Genomic DNA, 21560 nt, shown 5'->3' with positions numbered 1-21560 from the left:
CTCATTTTATGAGGCCCAGCATTACCCTGATACCAAAGCCAGATAAGGAAACTACTAGAAAAGAAAATTACAAGCCTATATTCCTCATGAATATAGATGCAAAAATTCTCAATGAAATACTAGCAAACCAAATTCAGCAGCACATTAAAAGGACCATTCACCATGATCAAGTGAGATTTAACCCCAGGATGCAAGGATGGTTCAACATCATACAAACCAATCAATGTGATACATCACATTAATAGAATGAAAGAAAAGAATCATATGATCGTCTCAACAGACACAGAAAAAGCATTTGACAAAATTAAACACCGAGTCATGATAAAAACACTTAACGAATTAGGCATAGAAGGAACGTAGCTCAACATAATAAAGGCCATATATGACAAGTCCACAGCTAACATTAGTCTCAATGGTGAAATGTTGAAAGCTTTCTCTGTCAAATCAGGAACAAGACAAGGGTGCCCACTCTCACCATTCCTATTCAACGTAGTACTGGGAGTCCTAGCCAGAGCAATCAGGCAAGAAAAAGAAATTAAAAGGATCAGAATTGGAAAGAAAAAAGTAAAATTTTTTCTATTTGAAGACGGTATGATTTATTTTAGAGGTACGCATTTTTATTCTCATTTTGCCAAAAAGGAAACAAAGGCTTAGGTATATTACATAACTTATCAAACATCACTCAACTAGACAACAGTAGAGCTAATATTTGAATTCAATTCTGTTTGACTCCATGATGAGTCCTCTTTCCATTTTATTGCATAGGTTCAAATCTATCTTTCTAGGAAAGGGATGAAAACCACGTAATTGGACTTGAAAATTCCCATGCTATTATTACAAGTGATTTGGTCACATTTCAGTTTAGACTTGTTGAAGTTTTTCATGGAAGAGTTGCCTTAGTTATTTAAATGATGAGACCACATTGTCATGCTCGTCTTCACATAGTACACTCAAGGAATCGCTGAATCTGAATGTTGAGTGCAAAATCTTTTAAAAGCTTTAAAATCTGTCCCACAGGCATCCTGTTGTCTCAGCCTAATCTCGTCAAGGAACCACGTTTATAGAAATCAAGTGTATAAGCATTAAGTGGCATTCCTCTTCCTTGGTTATCTCATATCTGTGACCATAGCACAGGAACCTGAGTACCATTGATACCAATTGTCCAGAGAATTGATAGGCTTTGGGTGCATCTCAGAGAGAGGTGAGACCCCCTCAGGCTGGGACCACCTCCCCAGGGACCATGACAGTGGTGGCAGCCATTATTGTGACCTAGTGCAGGTGCGCTGACACAGACACTGGCAGATGCCATTGGAGTTCTTCCCCTGGCCTCTGAAGATGACCTGATTTTATATATAGAAAATCCTAAAGACTCAACAAAAAACTGTTAGAACTAATCAATAAATTCAGTAAATTTTCAGGACACAAAATTAACATACAAAAATCAGTAGTGTGTCTATACACTAATAATGAATTCTCTGAAAAAGAAATAAAGAAATCAATCCCATTTACAATAGTGTCAAAAACAATAAAATACTTAGGAATAAATTTAACCAAGGACGTGAAAGATCTCTACTCTAAAAAGTAGAAAAAAGTCTATAAGACAAAGTCTATAAGACATTGATGAAAGAAATTGAAGAAGACACAAATAAATGGAAAGGTATCCCATGTTCATGGACTAGAAGAATTAATATTGTTAAAATGCCAATACTACCAAAAGCCATCTATAGATTCAATGCAATCTCTATCAAGATTCCAATGGCATCTTTTGTGTGTGTGTGTGTGTGTGAGGAAGATCAGCCCTGAGCTAACATCCATGCTGATCCTCCTCTGTTGTGCTGAGGAAGACTGGTCCTGGGCTGACATCTGTGCCTGTCTTCCTCAACTTTTATGTGGGACTCCACCACAGCATGGCCTGACAAACAGTGCATCGGTGCACGCCTGGGATCCAAACCCAGGCCGCCAGCAGCGGAGCGCATGCACTTAACCACTACGCCATGGGGTCGGGCCCCCAATGGCATTTTTTAAAGTTGTAGAAAAACACTCCTAAAATTTATGTGGAACCACCAAAGATCCCCAATAGCCAAAGAAATCCTATGAAAGAACAATGCAGGAGGCATCACATTTCCTGATTTCAAGCTATCCTATAAAGCTGTAGTAATTAAAACAATATGGTACTGGCATAAAAACAGACAAATAGAGCAATGGAACAGAATTGAGAGCCCAGAAAGAAACCCATGCATATACAGTCAACTAATATTTGACAAGAGAGCCAAGAATACTCAGTGGAGAAAATACAGTCTCTTCAATAAATGGTGCTGGTAAAACTGGCTATTCCCACGTAAAAGAATGAAACTTGACCCCTATCTTATACCAAGCACAAAAGTTAACTCGAAATAGATTAAAGACTTAAATGTAATACCTGAAACCATGAAACTCGAGAAGAAAATATAGGGAAAAAGCTCCTTGACATGGGTCTTAGTAATGATTTTTTGGAAATCACACCTAAAGCACAAGCAACAAAATCAGAAATAAACAGTGGGACTACATCAAACTGTAAAGCTTCTGCACAGCAAAAGAAACCATCAACAAAGTGAGAAAAAGTATTTGCAAACCATCTATCTGATAAGGTGTTAATATCCAAAATATACAAAGACCACATACAACTCAATAGCAAAAAAACCAAATAATCCAATCTTTAAGATGGGTAAAGGAGCTTAATAGACAATTTTCCAAAGAAGATATATGAATGGCCACTTTCATAAAAAAGACAAGAGGTAACAAGTTGTGGCATGGATGTGGAGAAAAAGGAACTCTTGTGCGCTGTTGATGGGACTGTAAATTGGTACAGCCACTATGGAAAACAGTATGGAGTTTCCTCAAAAATGTAGAAATAGAGCTACCATATGATCCAGCAATTCTGCTTCTAGGAATATATCCAAAGGAAATGAAAACACTAACTCAAAAGATATCTGCTCCCCCATGTTCATAGCAGCATTATTTATAGTAGCTAAGACATGGAAACAACCTAAGTGTCCATCAATGGATGAAGGGATACAGAAGTTGTGGTATATGTTTATGCAATGGGATATTATTCAGCCATGAAAAATGAGAAAATCCTACCATTTGCAACAACATGGATGTTCCTGAAGGCATTATGCTAAGTGAAGTAAGTAAGACAGAGAAAGACAAATACTGTATGATCTCACTATATGTGGAATCTAATAAAAAAAAAAAAACCACACAAACCTCATAGAAAAAGAGATCAGACTTGTGGTTACCAGAGGTGGGAGGCAAGGGGAGAAGTAATTAGAGGAATGTGGTCAAAAGGTACAAACTTGCAGTTATAAGATAAATAAGTACTAGGGATGTAGTGTACAAAATGATGGCTATAGTTAACATTGCTGTATGATATATGAGAAAGTTGTTAAAAGAGTAGATCCTAAGAGTTCTCATTACAAGGAAAAAATTTTTTCTTTTCTTTTTATTGTATCTATATGAGATAATGGATGTTAACTAAACCTACTGTGGTAATCATTTCACAATATATATAAATCAAACATCATGCTGTATACCTTAAACTTATGCAGTGATGTATGTCAATTGTTTCTCAATAAAACTGGCAAAAATTTTTTTAATTCAAAAAAATATATAAATTGAGTAAGTTCAGAAAGGAAACATTATTTCAAAGTAGCTTAAAGCAGTAATTTCTTTTTACACAAAATAGAACTTGGACATTAAAAAATTTTTACAAACTTTTTTAGAGGTCACTAAGTCCACTTTTAAGATAGCCAAATATTTTCTATTTCTTTGTGATAAATTCTAAGAATTTATAATAGTCAAATACAATGCAACTTTTATAGGTTATTAATACATGCTGCCCAAGTGCCCATCTATTTATACTTTCCACAATGAATAAGAGTACCTTTGTTCCTCTGACTCTTGTCTATACTGAGCATTATCTTCAAACACACACATAAACTTTGCCAATTGGAAGGGTGAAAAGGAATTTCAGCATTTGTAAACAACAGTGTACAAAGTAAAAGTTCCTGCTTCCTTCCTAATTCCAGATGTAACAACTGTTAACCACTTGGGGGTTTCTTAATTTTTGACCTCCAGATTTTTTGGTTTGGTTTGGTTTTTTGCTTGCTTTTTGTTTTTTTTTAAAATAGTTGCTTCTTGTTTTTATATTTATTCTCATGCTTTATGAAGTCCTTTCTCACAGAGATACAGTCCACTGGAATGTTCCTACTTGCTCAAATAATTACAAAAAGGAAAATTGTGTTTTTCATAGAGATAGAGTCCACTGGAATGTATAAAGTCCTTTCTCATGTCAATATTATGTGTTCATCTATATTTTCTTTCTGGTTTAGTTTTTAAAATTCTTTTGCTGATTTAATATCCAAATGTTTCATTCTAAAATTTCAAAAATTTACAAACGTTTAGGGAATAGTTTAGTGAATTCCCATATACCTAACACCGAGCTTCAGGTTATCAGTTCATTCCTGATCTTGTTTTATCTTTATCCTCACGAACTCCCCCCTCCAATTATTTTGAAGCAAATCTGAGCCATACTACTTTATGTATCTCTAAAAGATAGGAAGTCTTTATTAAAAAGTTTTGTGTGTTTAAATATTTAATCCATTTGGAGTTTATTGTAGTGTTTTTCAGCAATTTAATTTTATTTCACTTTTCAAACTAGTTAGCTAGTTGTCCCAATACCATTTATTGAAAAATTCATCCTTTTGTCCATTGGTAAGAAGTGCTACCTTAATCATATATTAAATTCTCCTGTATTTGAATCTGTTTTTGGACTTTCTGTCCCATTGATCTTTTTCTCCTTTCCTACATCATGATATTTAAGTTTTTATTTGATGTGACTTTGTCACATGAAAGTAGGATTAAATTTTTTTGTTATTAATCTAACATGAGAAAAACAAAAACTAGTAGGAGATTAAGAATATTTACTTAGTTAAATAAACATGTTTATAATAAGAACATTTACCTTCTTTCAGAGATCCTGTAATGTGGAGAGCTGTGATTGGAACTAATAATATACATGGGAGTCATCCACACACCAAGAAGATAAAAGTTAAAGCAATCATTATCCATCCATTCTTTGATCTAGAATCTTATGTAAATGATATTGCGCTTTTTCGTTTAAAAAAAGCAGTGAGGTACAATGACTATATTCAGCCTATTTGTCTACCTTTTGGAGTTTTCCAAAATCTTGACTGGAACACAAGGTGTTTTATAAGTGGCTGGGGAAGAACAGAAGAAGAAGGTAATTATAATCTGAATTTTATTGATGCAAACTTACCTGATTATTTGCAGTGGGTGAACCCTTTTATATATTTCTTTATCTCTTTATATCATGAGTTTGAACAATAGGTCTTTATAAACCAGTGCAAAGGAAATGCCTTTTTTTCTTGTCTGTGAGTATTTTTTTCTTCCTTGTAGGAGAGAGAAAATTATGTTCCAAAGCGGAAATAGAAACTTTCTCTGGTCATACGTGCCAAGATACTTGAACCTTTAGACATTCTCAGAGAGAATGATGGTTCCAAGTGTTTCTGTAGTTTCTGAGACTCATAGATGATGGAGCCGGCTCTGTGGCAGAACTGCTTATCTCAAAAAATAAGCTTCTGGCTGTAAGGAATCTAAAAACGTAGTGTCCTTATTATGTAATGTCCTGTTCAGTATCAAACAGGTTGATGGCTATGTATTTTCTTTAGTGCACAAAGGGGCACTAATTATTGATTGACTGAGCTAATGGGAGGAATAAAAAAACATAGAAAATAGTCTCTGCCTTTGGTAATGACAACAGCTACCATTTGGGAGCATTTACCATGTTTCAGGTCCTGTTCTAAATATATTACTTTATTTTATCCTATCCTCCCAGTTTTCCTATTAGAGAGTTGGTGTTATTATTCCCACTTAACAGACCATGAATTGTAGATCTTAGAGGTTGAGAAGCTGGGACTCAAATCCAGGTCTTTTTTATTCTAAAGCCTGAATATTTAAGTACCACATTAAGAACAAACTGCACTTGAGGGAATCAAAGTCTAGTTAGCAATACATGAGATCAAGTGCTGAGACTCTTTTTCTCTTCCCCATAGAACCCAGCTATTTAAATATTTGTGGATTATTTAGATAGCATAGAGGTAAATGTATGGAAGATCTGTGAATTATTATTTTTCTTTTTTTCCTCCATGAATACTTTCTAAGGACGATAACAAAAGCAATATGGTGTAGGAAAAGAGCATGGGCTTTAGAATCACAGACCTAAGCCTGAATCTCAGCCCTGCCGTGTGCTAGCTGAATGACCATAGGCAAGTTATTGAATCTTTGACAACAATTAGAACAATGATGATAGCAACAACTACCATTTATTCAGGGCTAGGTACTTTTAATAAAATGCTGAGCATTTTAAAGCATTTCTCATTTAATGCCCCCCAAAAGACTATGAGAAATACTATAACGTGGATGAATAAACTGAGGTTTAAAGAGGTTAAATAAGTTGCACAAAGTTACACAGCTAACTGAGAAGTCAAAATTCAAGCCCAGGTCAGCCTGCCTCGAAACTCATGTGTTTCCACTATATTATATCATCTCTCACAATGTCATACATTTTCCTGATCTGTAAGATGAGAGCAATAATACCTATCAGAGAGTTGTTCTGAGGATTAAGTTGGCTCTCCAGCAACATGGTAGATTACACACACACCAACCTTCCCACTGGAAACTATTAAAGAAGGAAAATACTTACATCAAGGACTGAGTGTGAAGGTGGGAACTTAGATAACTGGAGCAGCAAAGCTGGCTTTCATCTTGAGGGTATTTGCCAAATTGGTAACACTGAATATTGATTTCTGTGGTTTTATAGGCCTTGAGAGGGTTAAAGAACAAAACCTGCTCAAGTGTGTGTGTGGAGACTCCCATAAAGCTGGAGCCCCAGGGCTATACTCTAAGAGAGAGTCAGACTCATGACCCAGAATGTAGTTCATATATACATAGTTCAAATATGATATAGGTAGGCTGAAAGTAAAAGGATGGGAAAAGATATACCATGGCAACATTAATCAAAAGAAAGCTGGAAGGGTTACATTAATATCAGATAAAGTAGACTTAAGAGCAAAGAAAATTACCTGGGATAGTGAGGAACATAACATAATTATATAAGGGTAAATCCACCAAGGAGACATTGCAATCCTAAATGTGTGTGCACCAAACAAGAGAGATACAGTTTCTTAAAAACATATAGATGAATATACACTTACCATATGACCCAGCAATCACACTTCTGAGCCTCTATCCCAGAGAAATGAAAACATATGTCCACAAAAAACCCATTCACAAATGTCCATAAAAGCTTTATTTGTAATATCCAAAAACTGGAAAAAACCTAAATGTCCTTCAATAGGTGAATGATTAAACAAACTGTAGTATATCCTTACCATGGAATACTACTAAGCAGTTAAAAGGAATTATCTATTGATACATGTAACAACTTAGATGGATCACAAGGGCATTATGCTGAGGGGAAGAAAGCCATTTTCAAAAGGTCACATATTGTTTGATTCCATTTATATAACATTCTCAAAATGACAAAATTACAGAGATAGAGAAGAGATTGCTGGTTTCTGGGGGTAAAAGGGTTAGGTACCATGAAGGAGATCTTTGTGATGATGGAATAATTCTGTCTCTTGATCATAGTGGTGATTACGTGAATCAACACATGCAATAAAATGGCATAGAACTACACACACACATGGTACCAATGTCACTTTCTTGATTTTGATATCATGCCTCAGTTACATGGATATAACAATTGCAGGAAACTGGGAAAAGAGTACACTGGACTCACTGGACCAACTTCGCAACTAGCTGTAACTATAATGATTTTGAAATAAAAACCTTTTTCAAAAAAAATGAACCAGATATAATCAAAACATTCTTAACCCCTACCCCCATCCCCAGACTTGCTAGGAAAACTGCTTAATGGAATGGAAAAAAGATAGAAAATTCCCCAGAAAATATGTAACTACAAATACCATTCATATGGATTTGCTGCCCCAACTCTGAGTAGACTAGAAAGCCTCAAGCTTAGAATTTAGTTTAAATGGGTCCTAGACTGTTAAGGTCTGTAGGTGCCTAAGAAATCAAATGCGAATCATTTGTATAGAAATGCAGTTTCATCTAAGACCTCAAAGAATTTCATCAGATAAAGTTTCAATGAAAATGATTGGATTATAACTTTAAAAACCATTAAACACCAAAGGAAACAAGGGACTATGAATGAGAGTCAGCAGAAACAATAGATGTCAGAAAAAGATGTGCAAAGATTTCAGATATTGGAATCATTAGATAATATAAAAAGTGATTCATATATTATATGAAATAAAACATGTGCTTGAAAATATGAATAAAAAATAAAGAGTTATGAAAAAGAACCAAACAACTGTGACAATTAAAAATAAAATCATTCAAATAAGCTTAATGGGCTAAACTAGTACCAAGTCAGAAGGCACTTAGGAGTCCCACTGATTAAAATGAACCAAATATCAGCTCACAGAGATCACCAAACACATAAGGAAACAAATGATAATAATGAAAGTCAACAGAAATAAAACAACAGATTAAGGTCCCCAAGGATCTCAGATATTAATATTTAGGTATAGAATATAAAATAAGTATATGTGAATTGTTTAATGAAATAAAAAAGTAGAATTAAAAATAAGCAATAGACTATCTAGAATGATCAGGCAGATTTAAAAGAGAACCAAACAGAATCTTTGAAAATGAAAAGCATAATTGCTAAAGTTTAAAACTCATTGGATAAATTAAGCATCATATTAAATTCAGCTGAAGAGAGAATTTGTGAATGAGAAAATGTATCTGAAGAAATTGCCTGGACTGTGGCACAGAGAAAAAAGAGAAAATATGAAAGAAAATAAATATAAGAAGGATAGAATGAGAAAGTCAAATATACACCTAATGAGAGTGCTAGAGAGAAAAAACGAAGAGAATGGAGGAGAGGCAATATTCAGTGGATTTGGATTGAAATTTTTCTATAACTGATGAAAGACATGAATCCAGATATAGTAAGCACAATACGAGCAAAAACAAAATGTAATCCCTTTTTATACATTGTAATGAAGTAGAAGAAAAAAAAGAGAAGATCTGAATATACCTAGAGAGAAAAGAAAAATCCTTATAGAATAACTACAGCTTGTCTTTCAGAAAACTTCTCAATAGCAGTAATGACAGTCAAAATACAATGAAATATCACGATCAAAGTACTGAGAGGAAATACCTATAAACATACAATTGTGTATCTGACAAAACTATCATTCAAGAATGAGAGTGAACAAAAACTGAGTTTACTACCAATAATCTTTCACCAAAGAAAACAAGAGATACAAAGAAAGAAAATGATGCCAAAGGGAGGTAGGAGATGCAAAAAGTAAGCAAAGAAATAGGTAAATATGTAAATAAACATTGTCTGTAGACAGCAGTGGTTCTCAACTTGGGGCAGTTTTGCCCCCAGGGGACATTTGGTAAAGCGTGGAGAAAATTTTGGTTGTTACTACTGAGTAGAGGGTAAGAATGCTACTGGCATCTTAGAGGATAGAAGCCAGGGAAGGGATGTTGCTCATCATCCTTCAATGCACAGGCTAGTTCTCCCACCCTCCACAACAAAAAATTATCTGGCCTAAAATGTTAATAGTGCCAAGATTGAGAAAACTTGGAATATAATAAAAATAACATGTAATTTGTGGAATTAAAAAAAGAAAAAGATTTTTAATTACTGGGAAAAAAGCATGTATTTCAGAATGAGTAATAAGAGTTAAAGTGGTCTTAGGTCCTTGTATTATTCAGGAGACGTATTAAGATACTGGTTAACATTAGATTTAAGTATGCATGGTTAAATTTCAATAATAGAAATAGAGGATATGACCTGTAAACCAGTAGAAAGAAACAAATGGAATAAGAAAATAAAGACAGAATCTCAATCAATAAAAAAATCAACAGAGGAGAAATAAGAAGCATAGGAAAATGAGAAAACTAGAAAGTACAAAATGAGACAGTAGAAGCAAGCCCATATATATACATAATCACAATAAATGTTAATGGACCAAATCACTAGTTAAAAGACAGATAATCAGATTAGGGAGCAGGAAATCCAGCTTACTTTAGCAAGATATACCTAAAATGTAAGGATTGAAGTCAAACAATAGGAAAGAAATATACCAAGTAAATTCTAATTAAGAGAAAGCTGGTATCACTATACAAATAGCAGACAAAATAGACTTTAAGACAAAAGAATTATTAGGGATAAAGAAGGTCATTATATATTTAGAAAAGGTTAAACTCACCAGGAAGATAGAACAATTCTAGACTTGTGAGCCTAATAAGTAGGATCCAGATAACATTAAAGAAAAATAGACAGAATTGTACAGCAAACGTTATAACTCCCCTATGACAGAAGGGAATTTTAACACAACTTTCCTTTTATTAATGGCATATCAAGTAGATGAAAAATTAGTAAAGATTTAGAATATTGAACAACATAAATAGCAAGCTTGATTTAATAGCCAAATCAGAGAATTCTGCATGCAAAAATCAGATAATTTAATTTTTTTGATTACAAGTGAAATGTTTATGAAAATTGATCACTTGTAGGCCATAAAGCAAATCTAAAAGTTCAAAGGATAGGTAGTGTACAGACTATATACTCTGATTATAATTAATTCAGAAGCGATAAGAGGGATGGGAATATTGGCTGTGGTGGCATGAGGAGGTGGGCAAATCCTCTTCCCCCAAAATAAGCATAAACTGGACAAATTGTCAAAAACAACCATCTCAGGGCTCTGGAAATCAATCAAAGTACACAGCAAATTCAGGAGTACTTGTTCATTACAAACAGCTAGAAAGTTGGGTAAAAAGAGGAGTTGCAGCTTTCTTGCTTCTAGCTGCTCCCAAGTCCCTTCTCAGATCAGGTAGTGCAATAGTTTTACCAGGGCCGTGAAGAACAAGGATCTTGCTACCAAAGGATGTGGGCTTGATTTGCAGCAACAGTCGAAAATCCAGGCCATCAGTATTATCAATAAAAGTAGTGGACTCAGCAAGAGATGGATGGGGAACACCCACAAGCAAGCTAGCCTGAGATTGCGGTCCTAGATGCTGCCAGCAGTGGAACAGTCAGAAATTTGACAGGAAGGTCCTGAAGATGAGAGAGCTATAGAATGGCTAGATAAGCTCTCCAAACATCCTTGGCTTCCTGCAAACTATACATGTGTGGGGAAAATCTGAGACAGCTCAGTGTCAAGTGAAACCGGAGGTAGATTCAAAAATGGACTGAACTTTGAATGTACTCCCTAACACACACACAGATCTATCAGCAGAGGATGGAAGCCCAAATCACTGACTAACCACTGAGCTGTGCAGATACACAGGCAAGCTCTAAGAAGCCAGGCTAAAAGGTAAGACTCAGAATTAGAAAACTGAGCAGAGACATCAACAGTCACACAATGTGACAGATTCCACAATTTAAGGCCAAGCAAGTTACTTTAAAAATGACAACAACATTGTCGAGGAGGGAATCAGAATCCAGAGTTCTTACAATATATTATCTAAACTGTCCAATTCTCAACAAAAATATTCAAAGACATGCAAAAAACAAAAAAAACAAAACAAAAAACAAAAAACCCAGGAAAGTGTGACCTATACTCAGGGAAAAAAAGTAGTCAATAGAAACTGATTCTGAATAGGCTCAGATGTTGAATTTAGCAGATAAAGACTTCAAAGAAGCTCTTTAAATGTGCTCAATAAGTTCAAAGAAACTTGTTCAAAGAATGCAAGGAAAATGTAATGACAATGATTTACCAAATAGGGAATGTCTATGGAGAAACAGAAAATTTTAAAAAGAACCAAATGGAAATTCTAGTGATTTGAGATGGCACAAGAAAGAATCAGTGAACTTGAAATAGAGCAATAGAAATGATCTAATCTGAAGAACATAGAGAGAAAATATTAAAGAAAAATGAACACACACTCAGAGATCTGTGGCACAACATCAAGTGTACCAACATACATATAATGCGATTTCGGAAGGGGAGGAGAGAGAAAATGGGGAATAAAAAACATTTGAGAAAATATGGCCCCAGACTCCCTAAATTTCAGGAGAAACCTTAATTTATAGAAGAAGCTCAGTGAACCCCAATGAAGGGGAAAAAAAAGAGATCCACATCTAGACTCACTATAGTCAATGAAAGATGTGCAACACCTGTACATTGAAAACTATAAAATATTACACTGAGAAATTAAAAAGACCCTATAAATGCAAAGACATACCACATTCATGGATTAGAAGACTCAGTATTGTTAGTATGGCAGTTATCCCCAGGTTGGCCTGTATATTCAATGCAGTTCCTATCAAATTCAAGATTATCTCCAGCAAGATTTTTCATACAAATTGACAAGCTGATCCAAAAATGTAGATGTAAGGACAAAGGGCCTAGAATAGCTAAAATTATTTTGAAGAACAACAAAGCTGAAGGAGTTACTCTACCTAATTTCAAAATATGCTATTAAACTATAGCCATCAAGACAGTATGGTATTGGTTTGTTTACTTTAAAGATAGCATAGAGATCAATGGAACACAATAGAGAGTCCTAAAAAAAAACAATGTAAATTTCTGGCCAATTGATTTGTTTATACAAAATTTCTAGAATAGGCAAACCCATAGGAACAGGAATCATCTTAGTCATTTCCTAAGTGTGAGGCTGGAGGTGGGAATTGATTGCAAATGGGAGTGGGAGGACTCTTTGGAGTGAAGGAAATATTGTACAACTGGATTGTGGTGCTGGTATAAATTTACCAGAAATCATTGAACTGCCTGCGTACAATGTGAGAAATTTATGTTATGTAAATTAAACATCAATAAAGCTTTTTTAAAAATGACAAAAAGGTAATTTTTTTAAAAAACCACACATTTGGAAAATTCAAAATATGCTACTAAATAACTCATGCATCAAAGAGGAAATCATAATAATTTTAAATCTTTAGAACTGAATATTAACGTATACTACTACATAGCAAAACTTGAGTGCTCCAACCAGGGTGCTACATAAAGGGAAATTTTAAGCTTTAAATATGTACACTTTTAGGTTCAACTATAAGGAAGAGCAAATATTTGACCTAACAGAGAAGAAAGGCTGAACATTATGCATTAAATGTCCAACTTAAAAAAATTTATAAATGAACATTACATGACCCATAGAAAGCAGAAGAAAAGAAATAAAGATAAATACAGCAATTAATGAACAGAAAATAAAGTCAGAAAAAAGAGGACCAACAAAGCCAAAATTTAGTTCCTTGAAAAAACAACAAACCTCTGGTAAGACTGATGAGGAAAGGAGAGAAGGCACAAATATAAATAATATCATGAATTAAAAGATAATATAATATTTTAAACAATGTTATGCTCTAAACTTTAATGATTAGATAAAATTAATAAATTCCTAGAAAATTCTAACTAACCCAAAATGACTATATAAGAATAGTCCTATAAAGAGTAAAGGAATTGAATCAGTCATTAAATTACTTTTTTTCAAAAATAAGACACCAGAACTCAGAATAAGTGAGTCCTACCATAATTACCTGAGACAGATTATTTAAATCTTATATAAATACTTCAAAAGGATGCAAAGGATGCAAAAAGATGGGAACACACCCCAACTCAGTGTATGAGGACAATAATCATTTTGATGCCTGAGTCAAGTAAATATAGTACAAGAAAGGTCAATATCAGAAATGCAGATATTCCAAACAAATTAATAGCACACTGAATCTATCAAGAATAGTATAAATAGAATTCAACATAACCAAGATGAGTCTATCTAAGGAATTCAAGGGTGGTTTAACATTCGAAGTCTCTTAACATAATTCACCATATTAACTGATTAAAGAATTAAAAAACACGATTATCTCAATAGGTGCAGAAGAAGCACTGTTAAAAACTCTAACAATCTAGACATAGAAGGGAACTTCCTCAGTCTGATTAAGGTTATTCCAAACTACAGCAAACATCATTTTACAGAAAAACATTTCCTTTAAAATCAGGAACAATTTCCCCCACCATCACCACTTTTATTCAATATTGTAGTAGAGGTTCTAGCAAGTGCAGTAACACTAGAAAAAGATGCAAAAGACGTACGACTTAGAAAGATAACAACAAAACATTCATTATTCATAGATGATGTGACAATCCACATTAAAAAAGAATCTTTAATCCATTGGAATTAAGACAGTCTAGTGAAGTGCCCAGATATAAAACCAATATACCAAAATCTATTTCATTTCTATATGCTATCCATAGTCAGAAAGTGTCATTTTAAACGCTAACGAATGTCACACCCACAAAGATAACTATAATCAAAAAGTTAGGCAATAACAAGTGTTGACAAGTATGTGAAGAAATTGGAAACTCATACATTGCTGGTGGGAGTATAAAATGGTGCAGCTCCTTTGGAACACAGTTTGGCAGGTCCTCAAAAATTTAAATATATTGTTACCATGTGACTCAGGAATTCCATTCCTAGCTATATACCCAAGAGAAATGAACACATATGTCTACACAAAAACCTGTATCTAAATGTTCATAGCAGCATTATTCATAATAGCAAAAAAAAAAAAAAAGAAAACAATCCAAATGCCTTCAACTGGTGAATAGATAAACAAAATGTGGTATATCTATACAATAAAATATTATCCAGTCATAAAAAAGAATGAAGTACTGATACATGCTACAACATTATGCTAAGTGAAATAAGCCAGACACAAAAGCCCATATATTGTATGATTGCATCTACATGATGAAACGTCCAGAATAGCCTCCTGCAGAAGACACTCCTACAGAAGAAAAATACATTGGAGGAATTACCATCCAGAAATCAAGGTTTATTCTAAAGCGATAGCAATTAGTCAGTTATCCTTTGTGCAAGGATATTCTAAGGGACCAGTGGAACCGAATAGAAAACCCAGACATCTATTTCTGAGCTCTCTCTCTACCCACTTGGAAAATCTCTGGTGATTTTGAAGAGCCCTACACCAATACCACACTGGTATTAGTATTGTTCAGGTTCATAAGTTGGGCAGTAGGATCACAGGTGTTCATTTCATTATTATATTCTATAACTTACATGTTACATATATTCCTTTATATGCAGCCAGTATTACTTTAATTATTTTTAAATGAATGGCAGAAATGTGGCTGGACTCTAGGAAACCTCGATCCAGGAATCTGAACGCCATTAGGACAATTTTATGTGTTTCTATTTCCTATTCCTATTCTCTCTGCATGTTGACTTTATTTTCTTAGGCTGCCTGTCCTCAGAAGGCTGGAACTTTGGCTGCAGGCTGCTTTGGACTTAAAGCTAACCAGTCATGTGGCTAGGGTGATAAGGTTCCTCTCTGGCTGCTCCAGTTTAAAAAAATGCTGCTGAACTATTCCAATTGGCTAGACTTATACCAAACTATAGTCACCCCTAGACCAATCAGTGTCATCAAGAGAATGGAATTCTGTGAATGGAACAGCTGGGTCATTTGACCACCTGAAGCCAAGGGGACAACGTCTATTACTAGGAAGGTTGGGGACGGGTGCAGGCACACAAAATATTCAGCTACCATGTGTGAAAACTGCAACTCTGAGATGAGCTGATGGGATCAGATGCTGCTGTTACAGCAGCTTTTCTGTGGATAAATCTCACAATGATCTGTCCTGGTTCCTGAAGTGCTGTCTTGCATTTTCCCATCTTCTCTATACCAAAGAACCACTTTATGTTCAGGAATTACTAGAGAAGTTAGGGAAGCACATGAATTTAAAATCTTAAAATTTTATTTTGATGTTCACCATCCTTTAAGACTAATTTTAATTTTAATAAAAATTATTCACCACTTACAACATAAGAAAGATTGACCCCAGCATTTACCTCTTTAACCCTTGACAATTTTATTTATTTTATTTTATTTTTTGGTGAGGAAGATCAGCCATGAGCTAACGTCTGTTGCCAATCCTCCTCTTTTTGCTGAGGAAGATTGGCCCTGGGCTAACATCCATGCCCATCTTCCTCTACTTTATATGTGGGATGCCTGCCACAGCATGGCTTGATAAGTGGTGTGTAGGTCCGCGCCCAGGATTCAAACTTGCGAACCCCAGGCTGTTGAAGTGGAGTGCACAAACTTAACCATTACGCCACCGGACTAGCTCCCGCTTGACAATTTTATATTGCTTTATTTTTTAAAAACTATAGATCCTTTTGTGAGACCTTAAAGAAATATATGAAGGCAAACGTAAAAATAACCTGAAATTCCTACTATCTAGAGATAAATATAATTAACATTTTGGTGAACATTCTTCCACAATCTTCCTAGGAATGCATACATACGTACATACATGGATACAATTTTACATAATTGTTGAATTAGTCACTTTGGAAAGTAAACCATTTCAACATGAACATTTTATACCACTGTCAAAATACCTGTTCTCCAAAATAATTTATTTGTATTTTTTTGTTAATAGGTAATGTTACAAACATATTACTGGAAGCAGAAGTGCATTATATTTCTCGAAACATTTGTAGTTCTGAGAAGAGTTATGGAGAGATAATTCCTAACACTTCGTTTTGTGCAGGTGATGAAGATGGAGTTTTTGATACTTGCAGGGTAAGACCAAACAACTTTCCTTAGAAATAGTTTCTGAAGCCAGACGGGAAGTTTTACAAGGTCTTTGATCACTTTCTGTGAAGTCTTAATTGATAGTCTTTTATTTTTTTTTTAATTTTATTTATTTACTTTTCCCCCAAAGCCCCAGTAGATAGTTGTATGTCATAGCTGCACATCCTTCTAGTTGCTGTATGTGGGACGCCGCCTCAGCATGGCCGGAGAAGCGGTGCGTTGGTGCACGCCCGGGATCCAAACCCCGGGCCGCCAGCAGCGGAGCGCGCACACTTAACCGTTAAGCCACGGGGCCACCCCATGATAATTTAGTCTTGATAAGACTAAAACTACTGAAATCTTTTTTCTCCTTTTTAACTGTTCCAACAATCCAAATCCTCTTGCTTTACTAATTCCTTGGTTTCTACAATCATGGTCAACCTTAGGCAAAATTTGCCTTGAATCTTTCTTTGTTTTTTTCATTACCATCTTTATTGACATATATTTACATATATATAATTCACCCATTTAAACTGTACAACTCAATGGTTTTTAGTGTCTTTACAGAGTAGTGCAACCATCACCATAATCTAATTTTAAAACACTTTTTTAATCTAATTTTAAAACCCACTGTGAGTCACTCCTCCTTCTCCTCCCACCCACCCCCAGCCCTAGGCAACCACTAATCGCTATAGGGTTGCCTACTCTGGAAATTTCATATGAGTTTACATTCTCACCAGCAATGTCTGAGGTCCAGTTTTTCCACATCCGTGTCAGCATCTGTTATTGTGTGTCTTTTGATTGTAGTCATCCTTGCGGGTATAAAGTGGTATCACATTGTGGTTTTGATTTGCATTTCCCTAATGACTAATGATGTTGAGCATCTTTGCACGTGCTTATTAGCCATTTGTATATCTTCTTTGGAGAAGAGTCTATTCAGATACTTTGCCCATTTTTAACTTGAGTTATTTATATTTTTATTATTGAGTCATAAGCATTCTTTATATATTCTAGATTCAAATCTCTTACCAGACATATGGTTAGCAAATATTTTCTCCCATTCTGTGGACTGTCTTTTCACTTTCCTGATGTTATCACTTGTAGCACACAAGTTTTTGATTTTTTTTTTTTTGGTGAGGAAGATTGGCCCTGAGCTAACACCTGATGCCCATCTTCCTCTTTTTGCTTGAGGAAAAGGGGCCCTGAGCTAACATCTGTGCCCGTGTTCCTTTATTTTGTGTGTGGGACACCTCCACAGCATGGCTTGATGAGTGGTGTAGGTCCGCACCAGGGATCCGAACCAGCAAACCTGGGCCACCAATGCGGAGCGCGCTGAACTTAACCACTACACCACTGAGCCAGCCCCAAAAGTTTTTGATTTTTTATGAAGTCCAATTTACCTCTTTTTTGCTTTGCCTCTTGTGCTTTTGGAATCTTTATTCCTCTTTTCTTCACTACCTCTAAGTCTACTAGCACTTCCCTCCCAAGCAGTACCCCGTGCTCTGATCTCTTCCTACTCATTCTGATTCCTGCAACCCAGGGTTTATCTTCCTGTGTCCTTTTCCTTAAAAATCTTGCTGAGTAAAATAGTGAAGAATCCAAGCTAGTTCAGTTACATTCATAAGTGAAACATTCTCATCGTCAAAAAATAACTATTCAACGCCTACTTAAAGCAGAGAATTTGAAAACATGTTAGACAGTCCTTAGCCTTTGGGCACCGACACAGTTATCTCAGTGTCCTTGTTGTTTTGAGCGATGAACAGCGCTTGGTAATACTATTTTGGCGCATTCACAGTCTTGTATAAACTATGATAGAGGTGTGTTGTTTGTAACACTGTTGAGAGGCTTAGCCATTTATTCCTGTTATCCCGCACCAGCCAATGTCGACACTTAGAAAGATGCCATCTCTTGCAAGATGCCAGTTCACTCCTCTCCTCTAGCTAGCAAACCACACACACCTAAAAGAATCCTTCATATACCTTAAAGTTATACCTTTCACACACAGAGTTAAGCAATAGAAGTATTCTAATAAACAGTATTCACAATATTTTGCACACTTCCTAAATTATATTTCTCCTGAGTAATTGTACTAAAAAACCCAAACAATTTGATTTCTAGTAATCTGGTTCATAAATATGCAGATGGGAAGATTACCCACCAGCTATATGGTTCCTCTAAAAACCAGGCCAGACTGAATACTTCTTGTGTGAGTTGGAATATAAAACTGAAAATCTATGGATCTTTATAACTTGGAGGTATATTGAAAATGTATATTTATATAAATGTCCGTTTAATGTGATTAATTTATTCCAGCTTTACTGTTGTTTACAGATTACTAGAAGTAACTAACACTATTTTGGGACTTTTTTAATAGGGTGATAGTGGTGGACCATTAATGTGCTACTTACCAGAACATAAACGATTTTTTGTAATGGGAATTACCAGTTATGGATACGGCTGTGGTAGAAAAAATTTTCCTGGTGTCTACAGTGGGCCATCCTTCTACCAAAAGTGGCTGACAGATCACCTCTACCAGGCAAGCAATAAAGGCATGTTTAATATAAATATTCTACTTGGACAGGTCCTTGTAGCCTTAGGTTCTGTTGTCTTACTAGCAACTCCATAAAGAAGTTCTGAAGAATCTTTATTTTTGCAACGTGTCCCTTTCCATGTTATATATAATGAAAATCATTTATTGTTTTGGAAAGTAATTGTGCACTTTAGAGTTCTCATGTGAACAATTTTTGGAATTTGGCTTGTGACATATTAGATATGTGATTGTAAATTTGGCACAGAATCACATGCTTCCTTGATGTATCTTGATTGTTTTATTTTATAATCATAATTTTGCATTTGGAATACTTTCTTCGAGTTTGTATAAAATTTTCAGGCAAAGATATACTTTATGCATATAAATGCCAAATAATAAAGAGCTTATAATTAAAATGAAAGCTATTCTTCTGTTAAATTAATCAAAACTCTTTCCTTTTAAGTTAGATTTTATTTTATTCAAAAACATTTGTTTGTATGATATATTATTTTGTTGAATTATCATCTTGTTTCTGGTTCTCAAAGGCTATTTGGAGAAATAAGTATTTGCCTAGTATTTAAATTCTAATTAAAACAATTTATTCAATATTAATACTTCCTTTCCTATGCCAAGAGAGAACTATGGTGCAGACACTCTAACATAATTTAATTTTTATTTAGAAACTTATAATGTTGACTTTTTGCAGCATCATAACCTACTTTCTGACCTTGTTTTCTTGAAGCCCAGAGAAAAGTTTGTATTCCTAGGGCCCTCTGAATTAACTGCGAGGAGAGGTAACTGGAGAACATGCTGGGTAAAAGAGGGAAGTCAACTTGGGATAAACTTTACGATGACTAATCTATAAAATAAATTATTAAAACAAAGAAAAAGTTGAGTGAATTAGTATCTAGTATTAATCAATTCATATCTCCCTTGAACTTTGGAGAAGCCATGTAGTAAAGGAGAAATTATTTTCTCATCCTTCTTTTTCCATTCAACCAGCTAAAACCAAGTGTTTTGTTGTCGTTTTGTTTTGCTTTACCTTAACCTTATTTCAGGGTTTAACTGAAAGTAAGCCAGAGTTTTCCATCTAGTAATTCCCTTAGGTATCATTACTGATTTAATACTCAAGGGGTAGGAGACTGTGATTTTTATAGACTTGTGAGCAACACTGAGGGGATGTTGACTATTCTTTCTCAGAAGAGAGCCTAGGTTAAGGTCTTATAAGGAATTAATAGGTAATGCTTGTATAGCAATCATCATAATGCATTAGTGTTTTCCTATTTATACTACCTGAGTATCATTCAGATTCACTTGATAGCCCTGCGTGTTAATACTAAGAAACTGTTCTGAAGTGTATTGACAGCATTGGGGGGAAGCTCTTGCTTTTCACTTCAAAGGTGTGTCCTAATTACTCTCTAGGTCTGCATTGCTAATCAGGCAAGAGCTTCTACCAGCAACTTCTTATCTTTTTGCCCAGCTTAGTTTACTTATTTCAGCCAACCTGAATTCAGTTATATAACATTTCTCTTTACCACAAGAGACTTTGCATTCTAAGACAGACTTTGTTTCAAGTTTCATTCTGTTACTTTGCAGTTGTAAGAGTTTGGACTATTATTAATAGTCCACAGCGTTGTTGTGATGATTACATAAGTTGATTATATGAAGTACTTAACATGTTGAAGGTACTCAATAACTGATAACTATTATTATTATCCCAACCATGATTCACACGATGTTTTTTATTATATAGATCACTATGTTATTGGACAAATATCTCATTACTTTCATCTGAAAAACTTACTGGAACAAAGGACTCTTTTCTACTTAAAAACTCAAATTAAAGAAGTATACTATTTTATTTTTCTAATTCCCCAAATATTACAGCCTCATTATTAAAAATTGAGGAGGTACAGAAAATAAGTAGAAAGAAAGTCATCCATACCCCTACTATGCAAAGACAGCTCCCATGAATCTTGCCTTTTTCATTTATTATAATTGTTACCGCACAAAAGGCATGATCTGCTCGCAGGAAGACAAAAGCCAATCGTCAAGAGGCAAGATGGTGGAAAAGAAAGGGCAGTTTAGTACAGCTTGCTAGCAAGGGGGAAGATGGCTGACTCATGTCTCAAAGAACCATCTTAAGGGGCACAAAATCTTACACAGTTATACAGGCCGGTGGGTTCTAGGGGAGGGGGTTAGGAATGTTGACCTTCTGGTGTTACAGACTGGGAATGCTACACCAGATCTTTCAGTTTGCATTGACTCTGTGTTCGAGAGTCATCACATTCCTAAGGAACTCAAAAGAACACA

At 34.9% G+C, this 21560-nt stretch overlaps 1 protein-coding gene across 1 annotated transcript in view; it reads left to right on the top strand.

Annotated features, from left to right (window-relative positions):
* TMPRSS12 (transmembrane serine protease 12) overlaps window positions 1-19343 on the top strand; it is a 28814-nt gene extending 9471 nt beyond the window's left edge. Inside the window, exons 3-5 of the mRNA XM_087441967.1 lie at window positions 5013-5281; window positions 16584-16726; window positions 19092-19343. Of these exons, the coding sequence (XP_087298093.1) occupies window positions 5013-5281; window positions 16584-16726; window positions 19092-19343 (664 nt within the window). The remainder of the gene's footprint in view (window positions 1-5012; window positions 5282-16583; window positions 16727-19091) is intronic.
* The last annotated feature ends 2217 nt before the right edge of the window (window positions 19344-21560 follow it).

The sequence above is a fragment of the Ceratotherium simum genome, chromosome 17, assembly GCF_057802395.1.
Source record: "Ceratotherium simum simum isolate JZ-2026a chromosome 17, ASM5780239v1, whole genome shotgun sequence".
Lineage (NCBI taxonomy): Eukaryota > Metazoa > Chordata > Mammalia > Perissodactyla > Rhinocerotidae > Ceratotherium > Ceratotherium simum.
The sequence above is the reverse complement of the archived record's forward strand: the minus strand, read 5'-3'. Positions and strand labels throughout refer to the sequence as shown.